A 17679-nucleotide genomic window follows, 5' to 3' on the forward strand; every position below is an offset into this window, starting at 1 on the left:
ACTACATCAATAGCTTTTGGCAAACCATTTTCTGCCTCAGTTCCTCACATTTATAAAGTGAAGATGATGGGTGTTCTGAACTGTTACATGCAGTGCTTTAAGTGCTATCATTTTATAAGGCTTTCCATCCACAGCCAAGTACCCGATTCTCAGAGGGAAATTGAGGCACAGTACACCACAGCAGAATTAGGAGATCTAACCCCAGAATTTTACATTATTCACTAATTTATCTACAGCCTTGATACTACAAGGTGAAAATTAGCCTTCTGTTTGGCCAGCACTGTCAGCTGATGGGATAGTCACCCCCTTCTGCTAACATTGCTATTTGCAGCCTATCTTGCTGTTGCTGTTGTTCCTGCAGAGAAAGCACAATATTAGATTTGTAAAATCACACTATACAGGAAGACACTGTGAAGGCAAACACAGGATTATGGTCTCACTGCAGGCTCCAGCAGCAGGGAAAGCCAGTGATGATGTGGACTGCTCATGGTCTAACACAAAGAGCTTTAATGACAACAAGAGGAACACACAACAACCAAACCATGAGCTTTGCTTTTCACAGCAGCAATCTTCTCTCTGGGGATTACTCCAATATAGAAAAAAAAAAGAAATTAAAAAACCCTTGTTCTGCAGTGGATCAGTTTTCACAGCAAGTGAAGAGCTGGTATTTAAGATGAACAAGAATAGCTGAAGACGTAGACTGATGTAGACTAGAAATTATGAGATGCATAAAATTAGAAGGCTAGTCAAGGATGCTGTATCCAAATTATGGTTCCCATCCAAAAAGGCACACCTGTTTCATCTGTTTGGGATGCAGCACTTATTCCTGCATCACAGCCTTGCTGCCAAGGCATTTCTATTGCAATGTTGCCACTTTTAAGTATAACCTGGGGATACCTACAATTTCAGGAGGAAAATTTCTGGCTGCACCTAGACACACTGACACCAACAGAGTAAGCCATTAAAATATCAAGCTGTCTCTTACAAAAAGCATTCCAGGCTTTACCTAAGGACACCTCAGGAAAGTTATGGATGCAGCAGCTCACAAGTTCCTGTCAGAAAAGCTTGCAGTTCTGCTGCTGCACCATAATTTAACACTACACGGTAAAAAGCAGAAGAGGGCTGAGATATTGGGAACTCTGCTCCTGATAGCACCAGAAAAATCCCCTATTGATTTGGGACACTGGAGAGCCTGCCTTTCCCTTTCTTTGCATCCAGCAGGTGTTGACTCACAAGCCTCTTACCAAGCAGTGGAAATAGGAAAGCTCTGCCTAACCGATGTTTCACAGCTTATAAACTTCTTTAACAACAATAACATCATTTCACATTTTACAGCCCCTCTTGGGCCTGTGCACTTTGCCATCTTAAACAATGAGCTGGACCCGTGCAGAGCTGGACAGGAAGAGCTGAAGATCGGAGGAGGTTTCCTACAGCCACACGGGGCGGGGTGTGACGCAGGGGAAGCCCGTGTGTTCCCGGACAGCTTCAACAGGAGCCGGGAAGGATGGGGTGCCTGGACGTGGTGTCTGTGTGTGCTGTTCCTGACACCGAGCTGCCAAAGGCTGAGTTGGTTTTACCTCGCCTAAAGCAAGAGAAGTTATGCAAAGACAGTGGAGGTCCTAAGAATAACAGGGTTTTCATCCTCAAGGCCTATGGGAGAGTCACAGATAAAAATTACCTGTCAAAAATAAAATGCAGCGATTTGTACAGTCAAAGTCAGCAATTATTCACGCACACCGATGTTGCAAAGCATACACTCAAGAATAGAAATTTAGGAAAGCAAGATTTCTCTATCCCAAGAGAAATCTGGTCAGGGTATTAGGATTGCAGCCTTCCATTCCAGAAATTGCTCAGGGGGTGTTCCTTAGTTGCACCAACAGCTTTAAAAACTCTGAGCCTCAAGTCTGAACTTCAGAACAAAGTGCAGTTTTCATATTCAAGTGCCTCTCGGGGGCTCAGATGGAAGGGTGCCAACAACACAGCCATCAGAACCTACTCATCCATAGAGGTTTTCTATCTAAAAATCCCATTTAGCAGCAGAGTCCCAGCAGGACAACAGTATGATAAACACCTCCATGAGAAGTTCTAAACTTCCAAACTACCACATTAATTTACTTATGCACATGTAAAAGTGTCACCCTGAAACAGACAGCTTTATGAGCATCAATACTTAATCCAATATAATCCATTACAGTTTTCCTGTTTGTTTCTGGATTGAGAATAAACTCCAGTCACTCCATCACAATAGAAATACTGTGTAGAATTACACAATAAAATACTGAGACAGTTTCAAGAGACTGAATACAAGAATTGTATTCACTTCTACATGCTGAATGCCTCCTATAAGGAGCCCAGGCCCAGGCCAGGCTCTGCCAAGTCGTACTCTGAAGTTCCTGTGCCACCAATGTTAAGAGAAGCTGTGTGAGGATGTGTGCAGATGAGGCATCACACATAGACTGATGCTGTCACAGCTGGTGGCTGCTCCAGTTCCATCTTCTGTAGCTGGGAGATGTGGGCCTTTGTGATTCTGGTGCTTTAAAGTCCTACATGGTATCTATATCATAGAATCACAGAACCATCAAGGCTGGAAAAAATCTCCAAGATCATCCAGTCCAACCATCCAACCTACAACCCCTAACCAGTAAACCATCCCCTGTAGCACCCCATCTACCCATCTTTTGAATACCTCCAAGAATGGTGTTTCCACCACCTCCCTGGGCAGCCTGTACCAATGTTTAATTACACTTTCTGTGAAGAGTTTTTTTCTAATATCCAACTCGAAGCTCTCCTGGTGGAGCTTGACTCCATTTCCTTTTGTCCTGTTGCTAGTTACCAGGGAGAAGAGGCCAACATCTGTCTCACTCCTTTCAGGCACTGGAAGAGTTCAATGAGGTCTCCTCTCAGCCTCCTCTTCTCCAAGCTGAACAGCCCCAGTTCCCTAAGTCTCTCCTGGTAAGACCAGTTCTCAGACTCCTAACCAGCCTTGCTGCCCTTCTCTGCAGTCTCTCCAGCTCCTTGATGTCCTTGCTATCCCGTGGTGCCCAAAACCACACAGTATTCAAGGTGGAGCCTCACCAAGGCCAGGTACAGGGGCAGGACCACCTCCCTGGTCCAGCTGGTCACACTATTCCTGATACAGGCCAGGATGGTGTTGGCCTTCTTGGCCACCTGGGTACACTGCCAGCTCATGTTCAGCCACCTGTCAATCACCAAATCCAGGTCCCCTAACTCAACAGAAAGTTAAGGAAGAAACTTACATAAACTGCTGCATGAACAATTTTGTCATGAAGGATTTTAAAATATTTTTTTACAGATAGCCAAAATAGGAAACCTAATAATGTTTCATAAAAGATGAAAGGCCCAACTCCAGACTGCCACTGCTGGAAGGGAAACAGGACACCCAAGAAACTGCAATATGACCAGCATAGTTCTGCATTCTCCAGCACAGATCTGAAACCCTCCACTATAAACACACAGGACAACCATGACTGAGGATGGAGAGAATAATTTGTTGCTGTCTGATACAGAAAGCAGAGAGGATTGCAATGGCAAAAGAGCAAACACAGATACTCCTGTGGGTTCAGGCTGCAGCAGCACATGTGGGTGCCCAAGACCAGTTCAAATCAGGTCAGAAAATCCAATTCATCAAAATAACTTTTTAAAAATAGATTGCTACACTTGGCTTCCCCTGAAGCCTAACTGGTTCAGGCTGCTGCCCAAGCCACTGTTTGCAGGGTGTCTGCACACCAAAAGGAAAAGTAATGACTAGGGAAGTTTTAATTCAGTTCCTGGAACAGCCTTCATCTCAGAGAAAATGGATACATAGATTGGAAAACGAAAAAGGGAGCCAGGAGAGGAGATCCCTTCAGGAGTCATTAGCTGCAGCTGTTAACATGGTTGGCTGTTAAATGAAGAAAAAAAGAAAGAAAAAATAATAAAAAAAGGAGCTTAGTCCTGCTTTTTCGCCTGTGCACCTTGCATGCCAACTACTTAGGCACCCTAAATCTGCCCTCCCTGCTACTGTATCAGTTTCAGGATTTTCAGATTAATCAGTTTTTAAAGTCCAGTTTATAAGGTTTCTGTCTTGTCTGTTTGACATTCAGCTACTTTGTGTGCAGAGGGCACAGGAGTAGGACAACAGGAAAAGGAGCAAGAGACTCCCCAGTCCCTGCTCAGGACTGGGGAGCTGTGGAGGGGCATTCACAGGGAGAGAGAGTTCCCGTGACAATCTCTGCAGTTCACACACTGGTGGCCACTGCCCGTGCTACACCCCACACAGCTTCTGTCTGTGAAGAAAAGAAATACAAAGATAACTTCCAAAGAAGACACTTTCCTTTTTATATATATTCCTTTATGAAGATGCAACATGGCTTTTTATTTCTTGTCCATGAGAAAATTGCTCTTCTGAGCACTTAATTACAACTCTGCACTTCTCTCATTCACGTGTTACACAGGGAACATTAGTGGTAAACATGGAGGGTATGTGCAATCAGTTCAGCCCCCTTCATAAAGCCATGGGTATTTAGTCTACCCTGGACAATGTCACATTAAATAAATGGCCCCATTTGGAATAGCAACATCCAAGTTTTACATTTGCTATATATATATTCCAAGAGGAAAAACTATGAGGAAAAATGAGACCAAGAAAAGGAAATAATATACTATGGTTATAGCTCCATTAAACTCTCCTGTATGGAATCAGTCAGGAGGTACCTTCCCATGTCCTGGGTACCTAACATACCCATGGGAGGCATCCACAGCATAAACTTCATGGCACAGCAGTTGGCTCTGCAGCACAAGGTACTCTGGCACTTGAGAACAAAAGCAGGATCAGAACAGTAAATGGCTCCTAACAGCATTCTTTCATGAAAATATCTTCCTGAAATATGGAATATATTAGCAAACCTGGGCTAGAAAGCAAAGCACTTTTAGGTAGGTGGAACTTTTTCATAGCATGTCATTAAATCTCTCTTACATTTAGCATTTAATAGAGCTAACTTTCCCAGCAGCATGCTCATTACAAAAAAGGCACAGGGGAACCTACCAAAGACTGAGCAGAACAGACTCAGAGCCCAAGTGCCTCATTTTGTCAGCATTCAGGTAACACAGTGATGAGCAAAATGATCTGGATGTCTGAACACATTAAATTAGAAATATCCTTATTCTGCTACCTGTCCTCCTTGGCCCCATACCCACAAGTCTGTCAGCTGAACATGGGCCAAAATTTCCTCCTGTGTAAATTACTGTAGCTCCTCTGCTGCCACTGGCATTGGGCCACTTTTTTATACCAGATGTGGCTCTGATCTACGTATATTTAAAAATAGGGTCAGTGTAATAAAAATCTTCATACTGTTTGACTGGCTGGTGTGGACACAGGCAAGGGGCGTTAATCCCATTTCCAAGACTAAGGCCAAGATGCACAACCTGTCTGAAGTAGGTCACCTGCATCCATACATAGGCACCTATAGCCATTGGGTTAAGAAAAGCTGAGTGTCTGCACATCTCTCTGATTTCACCTGTCACCTCAGCCCTGACTTTTGAAAAATCCCACAGTAAAATGGGATTGGTGTGTTTTTCCTGGCCTGTGCCCTGCAAATAAGGTAAAGCCACCCAGTGTTTGTTGAGGTTTGCTCCACCACCAGGACATGGGTGTTTCATGAACACAGGAAGTCCATACAGCCTCAAATAGAAAACCACTTGCTACAGCTTTGTGCCCAATTACTCCCCTTTTATAGATGGGTTTGATTAGACTTCCTTATTCTACACAGAGATTGTGACCATTTAAGTGTTCTGAAATGCTGTATTAATTTTGTATATCATTTCTAGTTAGTATCTCTGTTACTACTCCACACCAAAGGGAGCTGAGGATGGCTGAACCAGGCTGGGCAGTCATTGTTCAGCCTGCACATCTCCAGAAATACCTGGCTTCTCAAGTGGAAGCTGTAGAAATCTGTCATTTGACTGCCCAAGTGACAGTCTATCAGCCATTGGTTTTGAACTATTCCAGATGAGCATCATAAGGCTCCCAGGCACAACCAGCACGGTGGAGGTGAGGTTGGATCAAGCACCAGAATCAATCCCAGTCACAGCAGCCAAGTCCAAGGTGACACTTATACCTTCCTGCACAACACAATGATGTCAACAAGCAGGTTTTTTTCTTTTGGTTTGTTTTTTATGAAACAATGAAACAAACTTTTTTTTCCATCATAAGGGCTTACATGCTGGGATATGTCATTTATTGTATGACATTTCTATGATTCTGTTCTATGATTTTTACAAACTCCCATTAGCCTGCAGATCAGTTTTAATTGATCTGAACTTACCAAACCAACAGGGTATTCCTTCTGTTCAGTTTTAGCACCAGAGGTGTTTTAAACCAAGCTGGTGTTAACAACTTTCTCCTGGCTTCATATGGTTCAAGACAGCCTCATTAGGAACTTGGTAAATAACTTGAAGCAGCAGACAGATTACAGACAAGCAGGAATCCGTAATAGACAGCTAACCTATTTAACACCCCAGCTAACGTTGGAGCAGGGTTGAGTTGAATAGGAGCAAGCTACTAGCAGGAGACTCACACACCATAGATCTAAGTCCTCCAAGCTCACAAGATCATTACTATTTACCCGTTGGGCCTGACTCACTTCTTCAGACTACATTTATCTGAATGCTTCCGACTGCCTCTATTAGAATCACTCTTGAACTCTGTCTCATCACAGAAAAGTAGAGCAGTAAAGTTAAATTGCTGCAAACACAGTGGCAGTCAGTCAGATGCAAGGAGGCTGGCTCTTTACATATTTCTGAGAACAAGAGGCATTAAACGTGAAGCAGAGCACCCAAAGATTTTGGCTGCATGTCTTTGCTTCATAGGAAAATGCCTTCTCTCTGCAGCATCAAAGCTAGAAAAGTGGAGTCACCATTAAGAGGCTGCAGTGTGATAATAATGGCCTTCAGTGGCGAGGGGGATCTCCTAAAAGAAAAAACTTTGCTATCCTCCCTGTGCTTTGCAGCACCTCCTGTGGCTGCCTTCCCCATTCTGAGCGTGGTATGTGCACAGGCTTGGCCTCTTCCCTCCTTTAACTATGAACTCAGCCAAAGTCTGCCAATTTTCTTCTCTAGTGTGTCGGAAAACCTACCTTTGGCTTTTCATCCCAAAAGCTACAACTCAAATCAAATTTCTTATTGTCTCATTTATGTCATTTCCTTTGGTTTCTGACCTTTCCCACACTGACATCACCCGCTTCCCTTCCACAGAGGATGCAGGCTGCAATCCTTTTCTCAGCCAAGTGCCCTCCAGCTCTGAAGTTGCTAGATAACTGCTGCATTCTGCCAGAATTTTTAAATGTTTCCCTAAAGTCTTTCCAGATCTTCCCTATTTTTCTACTTTTCCTACTTATTCTCAGCCATTCCCTCTGCTCCATACCCACTGACAGACTCTGTAATTCCTCTGGCTTGTGCTTCGGATGTGTTTAAAAGCAAAGACAAAGACAAGTCTTCAGTTAAATTAATTCACAATCCACTGGACAGCTTTTATCATAATACTTGATGGCAGGGATTATCTTTTTGTTCACTGTTCACACAGCATCTGCTTCAGAATGAACTAATCAGTGACTGAGACAATACAAATAATAAACCCTGGTAGAGGACCATCATATCACAATGACAATATTGTAGGTCCTAGAGGTAACTCTATGGGAAGTTTTACTGCATACAGTAACTATTCTTTGAATAGCCTCCTGCACCTATAGCTGCAAAAGCTCAGACAGACTGACAGGTACAGTACTTGAAGGGCCTGCTGAAACCAAAGGCAAACCACTGAAACTTTTCATCTGGAGTTTCCACTAAACTTGTCCCGTGGGAAAAGACAGTAGTAAACAGTGGAAGAGAAACACAGTCCAGACATTTCCACAGAAAATAAATCTGCTTCCAGAGAGTACTGCATATTTCTTGCTAGCTATTATTTTTAACCTCTTACAGATTTATTTTTACTACAATTTAAAAGTATCTGTTATATGCCATAACATTATTATTATGAGAAACACTAAAATAGCAAAGTATTCTAGGCACTTGATACCATTTTACAAAATAGGGAATTAAAGCCAGCAATGGCTGCTGATCAAGGCAGCAGCTGCCGATGCACAGGACTCCCACTTCAGCTTTACTTCTTACTTCTCATCAGTGGACTGAGGGAAAGTGAACAAAAATTGTGGATTTACTCCCAAAGTTGTGGTGTGCTTTCTCTTGCTGTTTAACTAGTGGAGAGCAACAAAGGAATTAAAATGCATGGAGTGGGATGAACTGCCTGCTGCTACAGCCTTGAGCTCACAGCCTGCAGCCACCAAAGCCATCAGCTAAGCTTGCACATCTCGTACCAAAAATACCTGAAATTGACACAAATGTTAGAAACACATCACAGTTTGGGTTGGAAGGGACCTTTAGTTCAAACCCCCCTGCAATAAACAGGGACATCATCAACTCAATCAGGTTGCTCAGAGCTCCGTCCAACCTGATCTTTAATATTTTCATGGATGGGGCTTCAACCACCTCTCTGGAAAACTTGTGCCAGTGTTTCACCACCCTCATATTGCAAACCAATCTTCCTTATACCTAGTCTGAATCTATGCTCTTTTAGTTCAAAGCCATTGCACCTTGCCCTGTAGCTATAGGCCACACTAAAAACTCTGTCCACATCTTTCTTATTGTCCACTCTTGTCCACACTCTTTTAAGTATTGAAAGGCCACAATAAGGTCTCCCCAGAGCCTTTTCTTCTCCAGCCTGAACAATGCCAACTCAGCCTTTCTTCATCAGAAAGGTATTCCACTCTTTTGATTGCTGAGGCTTCCATTCCATTTTTCACTAAACCATTTGAAATAAGCAAGTTTGCTTGTGCAAGCCAAGGTTTTGGCTTCATTGTGTATTCTCTAGGAAGTCTAAAAAAATACAGTCAAATAAGTAAATTCTGTCTTTGTTAATCAGCTTAGCTTTTCAGTGCTCCAAGCCTGATGGACTTCCATTTGTATCAAGACAAACTCCTGACAGTAACTTTCCAGTCCTGAAAAGCACTTCCGCAAAGCATTTTGTTTTCAGCTTGGATGCTGTTTGGCACAACTGTTTGACATTCACTTACAAGACTGGTGAAAAATATGCACTGCTAATTTTCCTAAGTGCCACGCCAGCATCTCTGGGGGCCACGCATTTGTCTACCTTGCCATACAGCAATATGATTTGCTCCCAGCTAATAAAGTGGACTTCACATCAGCGAAGGATGTGAAATTAGGGTGTTCATTTCCTCACTTCTGAACGACATATTCACAGCAAAGAGCTCAAGTTGGTAATATGTGTTTTAAAGATGATTTTTTTTTTCCCCTCCCTCACGTGGGGGATAGAAGCCGATAATCCCTGTAGATCTCCTTTTTCTCCCCCATTGCTCCCGTGGTTTATCATGTCCAATTAGCCATCTGCCATGCCTGCACTGCCATACAAAGGGAGCCCGCTCTCCTCCGCTGCAGCCCATCAGCAGGGCTATTGTCCCGGCTGACAAACAAGAATCAGACACTATTGTCTCCAGCTGACGATGCTGCTCCCAGTGTAGGCTGCCAGTTGCCATTAAAACAGCGGGAGTGCCAGGGTACTCTCCAGGAGTCAGGAACTGCGCCAGCAGCCCTGATATTACCAGGGAACCTTTACAAAGCTCTTTTCACTATAGATTCTAATTTCAGGTAACAAACCACTCCTGGCCAGCTACCACTCTCCATGTCCTGGCTGCACTAGAGCATGCCTGACCTGCTGCCTTTGCTGCTTTACCGAGCTCTCACCTTGCAGAGAACTGCTGGCAATCCCCAGAAGAGAGCAACATCTTGGAGGCAAAACTTGCCTTGTAATGATTTTTTTTTATTTTAAAGGCAAAGCATGTCTTTTGCCTCTTCAGCACAGCTTATTACACACATACACACACAAAAAAAAACCCAAAACCAAACAAAATCAAAGACAAAAATCGTTTAAAAAACCTGAAACCTCAACTAAGTCTACGTGGGTACCAATTATTCAATGAGGTTAATTTAATTTCTCTCACAAACAACATACTCGCTCATTTTCCCAAGGCCACTTCACTAACAGAAATGACCAGAGCAGCTGGTCTGCCAGTCACCAAGATGTTAAATTGAAGATCATTTCCTCTTATTATTCTCAGCTGAGCATGATGTGACCTTACACTAAAAACCACAGTCTGCCTAATTATGGTAGTTTTGTTCCATCAGTGAAACTGAAATGCTGGTTCATATATAATTAACGTTACAAAAAAAAGGAATTTTCATCTTTAGTTTTAAAGGCAATTTGTTGCTCTGAAGTGGGAATGTGACAAATTAGGCCCATGTACTTATGTTTTCAGTCATTATATTGTGTAATTGGAAGAAACAGAAAACACTCCTAGATTTTAGTAACAAAGCCGCACATGTTGATACAGGAAAAAGAACCCAAATAAACCACAAGTTATTCTAGGCACTGGTTAATGAAAATGAGCTCACAAAATTAATATTTATATTTAAAACTAGAAACAGAATTATCTCCTAAGCCCTTCATTAGGAAGCAGGAATTATTTAAACTTCAATAATTGTTTGGTATGGTAATTCACACTCAAGCACTGAACATACATAATTTTAATATACCATTTTGAATCTTCACTGTTCAAAATAAAATAAATGAAAAGCTACTGAAGCTAATGTTATTCCACAGTAGTCACAGAGGTAATGACTTCCACAATTACTTAGAGGAAAGTCTTTGCCTTGGATTCAAATGCTGAGCTCACTCTGAACCAAATCTAAAATATAACATGAAAACTTGAAAATTTTGCTGCAACATTATTCCATTCTTAGCATAAAATGCTCAAAATCCCATTTCAACACATGGCAGTCAACATATCACATAGGTGACTGACTTGAATCTAGATTTTACAGCTGCCATTGTGGAGCCTGGCTCAACTTCTGCTTTCAGTTATATCTATGAAAACTCTCAAAAGAATTCCTCTGAGGTCCTCTGGACCTGCACAGGAGTAACACAATCTGTCCCAGAACCGAGAAGAAAAAAATAATTCAAATATTATGACTTTTTTCTTTTACAACCCTCAGCACTCTTGGGTTTTCTATTCAGACAATCGTATTTGTCTTCTCTTTTCATATCCATCTTTTTTTGCAACATGTACACTGGAATATTTGCTGTTACTCTTGCCAGATCAACGAGGCAAAATTCCCCCAGTGACAGAGCCCCTTCAGTTAAACACAGGGTACATGTGCCACGCAAGGCTGTAAAGTAGGAGTTGTTTACACAAGGAAAAAAATGAAAAGCAATGACACCAGTCCAAATCAAACAAAAGCACAAATACCTCTAAGTTGTTTCATGACTTACTTTAAGTTCCAATCATAAAATGCACAGCACTGTGGGTTTATAAGGCCTAATACTCCATAAGTATTTTCTTTGATATAACTATGAAGTACTTAATACACCACTGGGTACTGTACAGTAGATGTTGCCATGGAGCAATAAAGGCACTATACATCCATAATCAACCTTCCTAGGGACTGTAAGGTCACAGCAGCTGAAACAACAGAATACTTCATTCCCAGTCTTCAAAGAGGCCCAGAGCACCTGTCTGGCTGGAGAAGTCCCCAGCAGGCTCTAAACACACGGGTATGCTTAGAAATTAAACAAAACAAAAACCAAGAAACCCAGCCATGAAACCCATCCAAGTTGCTCCCATTTTTAAACAGTAACATTTCCAGATCAAGTTAGCATTGTGGGACTTGATAAAAATGGGAGGCATGTGAGGGAAACATCTGTCACTAACCCTGCAGCTCAGCATCTTAAGAGGCTCATGGCCACCTAAGGCCACATGCACAATGGTCTGCACAAGTACAAGAAGGGTTGTACAAGGCTCCTCTTTGATGACTCTGGGATAGCACTTTTCTTCTTTCAGAGTTTCAACCCCAAAACACAGCCAAGGGAACATGTTTTCCATGTTTCATATGCCATACTGAGCTTCCTTGCATCACCTGGGCACTTCCCTGATGTCAGTGCTATACATTTAAGTTCCCCATTGCATCCTATCCTGGAAATCAGTACATACAAACTTCAGTACATACAAACTCTGAACAGAAGCTGGGTGTGAAAGGCCTCTTCTTCTGGAAGCAATTCTGTTCGGCATTAACTGACTTAATATCAAATAGAATAAAGATCTTCCTAGTGCTCTATAACAATGCAATCTCATCCAGAAGAAACATTGTAAATTACTATCAGATGTCACCCTTGTTGCTCCCTATGTACTTCTAAGTGAAGAGAAAGGAAGGCATATAGGAAATAAATTCTTTTCTGAACATAAATCACCAATTTAAATTGCTTCCTTCCATGATCAGACAAAGAGATCCTTCCCTTTTGTCACAGGACCCCACATATCAGCAGGTTCTACCCCATTTCTGAGCAGCATCTGCAGGGCAACAGTAGGAAGAAGTCATTCCCACCAGTTCACCTATACATCCTTTGCCATGTCTACATGACAATTCCCAGACTAGCAGAGTTTCCTCTGAGAGTCCCGAGGAGAAGAAGATGGGACAACAGCAGGGCAGAGCCACAAGGCCTTCTCCATACACTGGTTTACCCAGTGACAGAGGCTGGGAGGATCCGAGTCCCCACATGAAGTGAGATAACCATCCTCCTCCCCCCTCATGTAAATCACATGAAAAAACACCTACATTAGACAAGAAGGAAGAAAAGGAACAAAACTCATATTCCTGACAGGGTCAGAGGTCAAAGCCTCCAGAGAGCAGTATAGATTTTAATTAACAGCATCACCTTAACAGAGGAGCTTTCCAAGTGGTAGGCACAATCTGACAGTCTCCTTTATCAGCACACATCACCAGGCCAGGTCTTATAAAGTCTCAAGGTGAGAAACCCAGGCATCACACAGACACCTCACCCCCCCAGTGACAACTTGATTGATTCAATTTATCTGCTCTATGAAGAGACACTTGATTCCATCAACCTCGAGGAGCACTTCTCTGCAGACATCATTTCAAGCACGTCTATTGATCAGCCTGGTCACTGCCAATTGTTTTAAAGTTATTTAGTAGCAGAGCTGCCAGTCACTCGTGCACAAATGAACAATGCTGGAATTATAACCAACTCATGGAAAGCAGAAAGCAAACAGAATAATTCATTGCAGTCAAAGGAGATGGAACAATATCAATTTTCAACTCACTCACAGGAAGTATTGATGACAAAGTCGGCATCTTCATTTTACACCTAATCAATGCTATACTTCAATGCCAGAAAAGTAAATTAGAAAATAAAACTGTACCTGCTAGTGGATAAGAAATATTGATGATTATCCTTGTCAGTAATTGGCACTTTGCTAAATTGTTCTGTCACTGACCTCTATAAATATTTAAAATTTTGGTGGAGAATTTCCTTGTATGTTTCACCTCTGCTTTCAAAACACACCGTAGAAATTCTTGAAGCTGAGGCACAAAGGTAAAGCTTTCTCTGTGTCTATAGCCAAGTGATATCTGGCATTTGTACACTTTATGTTACTATTACTATTGTTACTAACTTTATGTTGGAAACAACAAGTATTTGGATTCAGTTCCATGCAATATAAAAATCCCAGTACATGTTTAATATAGACTACTGAGAGTTCCAGAGAACCGGCTCATATTTTATTATCTGTCACCAAATTAGACAGAGGAAACTTAATAAGGCATACCTAGGCACAGATTTAGTTTCCTACTCAAACAGGAGCTCAAACAGAAGTGGTAGACATCATGCAGAAATTACTGCCTCAATTCAGCAGCTGGTGTTATCCCAGAAATCAGAGCCGGGGAGACTGCAATAGTCATTTCTGCCCTTAAAGTCCCTCTGCCTGTTAATTTTTATCCCAATTACATGGAAGTGATTCTCTAAAGGAAGAATGAATTACTCTCTGGGTCTATCTGATGGTGAAAATTACACGGGTCCCTCACCCTGCCTGTCTCCAGGAGGGTCTGTCTGACTGCCAGCATCAACCACACAGGTGTTAAATCCACCCTTCTGTTAAAAGTCATTCCTAGTTCTCATCAGTATAAGCACCTGAACAGACCCTCTTTTACTACCTCGTGTTAATTCTTTCAGTTTTACTTTCCCGATACAACTCCGAGAGCTGCTATCTCAGTTGTCACCGCTGATAAGGGACTGCTACCTCCCAGTGTTTGGGTGCTGCTGGGGGAGCTGCTCAGAGCACGGCGCCATTCCCAGCATCAGCCTCCTCTGCTGGTACCAGGGAGCAGCTATCGATCCTCTCAGCTCAGCTCAAACCCCGGCTGGCTGCTAAAAGCCTCTGAGTGAGGTATTAGTTGTTTGGACTCAATTTTTTTTTTTTTTTTTTTTTTTTTCCACTGATAATAATGAGTTCATGCTTTTCCATGTAGTAGTTATGAATCTGGGAAGAGTTTAGGCAGTTTAGTGCTGGAGCAGCTAATCCTAAACCACATAGATTCACTTATTTATTTGATGTAAATGTATGAGGGCACAGAAGCCACAATGGCTGTGCTTTACAAGTCCAGAATTCAAGTCCGGAGAGAAGAATTTTATTTTTTTTTTTTTTGAAGTGGTAAAGTCAAAAAGGGAAAGATGCTAAGCCAGCATTGGTTTCTGCAGCTAGTACAAACCACTCCATCTCACAGCTCTAACTCAGGCAAGATCGAAAGCCAAAAGAGAGGAGTGGGTGAGTCAGTTGAATCCTATCTAGAGTTGTTCTCCCAAGCCCCCATCAGCTGTTCCCTCTGCCATCCATTAAAAGCAGCTGCAGACAGGCACACCAGCAGTGCACAGATCCCAGAAGTGAACAGTGCACGAACACCACAGGAAACCAGCAATGCACTTCACAGGAGCCATCCCTGCTTTTCAGGCTTTTTCCTCACTTCTCACTGATGTTCCCTGGCCATTGTAACAGCTGACAATCAAACTTAATTATTAAGGGTTTTTTCATGTCATCTTTTTGGGCACAAGGTTCTATCTAACAGCACAGAAACGAGAACTTTGTCATCTCCTTCAATGAAGCTTAAGGTAAACGAGACAAGTATCAGCAACAGTATAAAGTGCAAGGATGTGGCCTAGGCACCTCTTCCAAGCCCAGATTCCTGTGATTTTGTTTCCTCAAGAAGCAGAACTGTTAGGAGACATACTGAAATCTCCAGGTTAAATATCTAAGGCAAGAGACAAGTGTATTTATGGATCCACAGGTGAAATTCCACGTGAAGGAGGCAGACTGGGAGAAATGCCTAGGCACATGGCACCCTGTGCTTTTTCTTAACTTCAGAATATCTCTTCCATATAAGCCAGCCAAACTTGACTCTAAATTCAATTCTGCTAACATGCTTATGTTGAGTGTTACAGAAGGGGTGAAGGAGAGAGAGGAAAGGTAGGAGGAACCTTAATTAGCAGGTTCCTTTTATAAGGAAAATTGGTGGATTATTTTTCTTTTTCTAAACAAATCTGTCATTGTTAAGACTTAAGAAATTAGCTTGTAACCAGGTAGGCTATCAACAGGCAAATATTCTATGGCTTAATGGCTTGTGGATCACAAGATGTACACAGCCAGACCTTACTATAGTGATCCTCTAGATCAAAGGCCTTTCACATAAATGGGGTGCAGTCTACCATTGCAGGGAGCTGCTGCAGGCCTTAAGGATTTTACTTCTTTAAAGTTTTGATGATTACATAATTGGTTTTCTTGCAACAGGAGCTCAAAGCACTGCGTGTAGCTAATGAGCAGGTAGAAGGAGGGAAACAGCTGAAAAGCAAAGTCTTGACAAACAGCTGTGGCAGTAAGTGTCAGTCCTAAGCCTAAAAGGGTCAATCCCCTTATGAAACAAGCATTTAATCCTTCACAATTTTTAATTAAAAATCTTCCAAGGAGCCCATAATACTTTAAGATTTTTTTTTTTTCTATAGAAAGGGGTGGGGGGCAGAACAGAAGTTGTTTCAGTTTAGATGCTGTTCCTGTGCAAAGCCACGTTTCAGAGCTGAGGCCTCTGAACACCACTTCATGAACTGGTAATGTAGTGGGACCCCAGCACGGACCCATTGCTAGAGAATTTAATTAACCACTGCATCATTAGCAAAGGCCCCACACCACGCTCTCTCCTTCTATTCCCCAGCTATCCTTCCTCTCCACTTCAGCATCCTCTGAAACCGGAGAGCGAAACTCATGGCTCTCACCCAGCTCGGAGATACTCTGCGAGCCGGTCCCCGCGAGGTCAGCACCATCGGCCCGCAGCGGAGCTGCCCGGGTCGCCCTTGCCCTCACTACCCGCCCGAGGGCGGCGGGGGAAGTGCCCGGCGCTTCGCCTGGGCGGAGCGGGCAGGGCTGGCAACCGGCACCGCTTCCGAATCCCGGCCAGTACCCGGGCGGGGGCCTCCCGCGGGGGCGACAACGCGGCGGCTCTCCCCGAGCATCCCCGCGGGGCTTTTGTGCCTGCCTGGAGCGGGTGCCCGGCCAGTCCCCTCCCGAGGCTGCCCGCGGCGAGAGCGCAGCCCCGTGGTAGCATCCTCCCGGGGGCGGGAGGGGGACCGGGGCACGGAGGAGCAGAAGGGCTTCAGGGGACAAAGCGAGGAGGCAGGCGGGGACCCCCTCCATTGCCCTCCTTTCCTCTCCCCTCCCCGCGGCTCCGCTGCCGGCGGTGCCCGCGCCGCCGCCGCCAGCCCCGCATCCCGCGGCAGAGGCAGGGCCCGGCGCTGCCCCGGTGTCTTCCCCGCGGCTTCCCTACCTGTTCGGAAGAAAGCATCCACCTCGGAATCAGGGACAGCGCCTTCCTCCGCCGCCCCTTCGGCGGGATTCATGGCTAGGGGAGAGGCGGCGGCGAGCCCGGCGGCTGGTAATATCCAGTGAGTTAGGAAGGAGGAGAGCCGAGAGAGAGAGAGAAAGAAGGAAGGGAGGGGGTAAAGGAGGGAGGGAGGGATGGAGGCGCGTTTAGCAGCGAGCCCAACAGAGCACCGCCCGGATCATCCCTTCCGCGGTGCCTGCGGGGCGGCTGCCCCGGGGCTGGGCTGCGCTGCCCCCGGGCTGAGCTGGGCTGAGCTGGGCGGCGCGGCCCGGGGCGGGGTGCCGCTGCCGAGCCCCGCCGCCGCCGCTGCCGCCGGCCCCCTCCCCTCCGCCCGCTATTGTTCCGACCTGCTCCGCTCCCCCCCGCCGCCGCCACTGCCCCTCGCCGCTCTGACAGCTCAGCCCGGCCCCCGGCAGCCGCCCCCGCTGCTTCCCTACCGGCACTTCCTGAGCCGGGCCGGGCCGGCTGCGGCGCCCCCCGCCGCCGGGGCAGCCCCTCCGCGGGCGCGGCCGCTCCGCGCAGCAGCGCGGCGGGGGGTGCAGCTGCTGCCGGCGGGGCGGGCCGGGCACAGGTGCGGGCACGAATCAACCCAGCGCGCCCAGGGGGGCGGGAGGGGGATGGGGGGGGGGGGGGGGGGGGAGGATTTTTTTATTTCCAACCCCCGTGCGCTCCGCAGCGGTACGGATGTGGATCACCGCCCTGCACCGCTGCCATTGCTCCCCTCTGATGAACAACCGCGGGGGCACGGCGCGGCGCAACGCTCGGTGTCAGCTGGGCAGGTACCCGTGGAGAGAAAAAGTGAACGCCGGTGTGGTGACAGGGAAAGCGTTTCTT

At 44.9% G+C, this 17679-nt stretch overlaps 1 protein-coding gene across 24 annotated transcripts in view; it reads right to left on the reverse strand.

The window, feature by feature from the left end:
- KALRN (kalirin RhoGEF kinase) overlaps window positions 1–17377 on the reverse strand; it is a 495003-nt gene extending 477626 nt beyond the window's left edge. For 10 of the 24 annotated variants that reach the window (XR_011726469.1, XR_011726470.1, XR_011726471.1 and 7 more), the window contains exon 1: window positions 16789–17141. Coding sequence is in view for 21 of the 24 variants with exons in the window: in XM_071746613.1 (XP_071602714.1) it covers window positions 16789–16861 (73 nt within the window). In the remaining 3 variants the exon portion in view is untranslated. Of the gene's footprint in view, window positions 1–16788; window positions 17170–17282 lie in introns of those variants that run through there. The other 14 variants (XM_071746604.1, XM_071746602.1, XM_071746603.1 and 11 more) reach the window with 6 other exon arrangements.
- Window positions 17378–17679: the final 302 nt, after the last annotated feature.

The sequence above is a fragment of the Heliangelus exortis genome, chromosome 6 (assembly GCF_036169615.1).
Source record: "Heliangelus exortis chromosome 6, bHelExo1.hap1, whole genome shotgun sequence".
NCBI lineage: Eukaryota > Metazoa > Chordata > Aves > Apodiformes > Trochilidae > Heliangelus > Heliangelus exortis.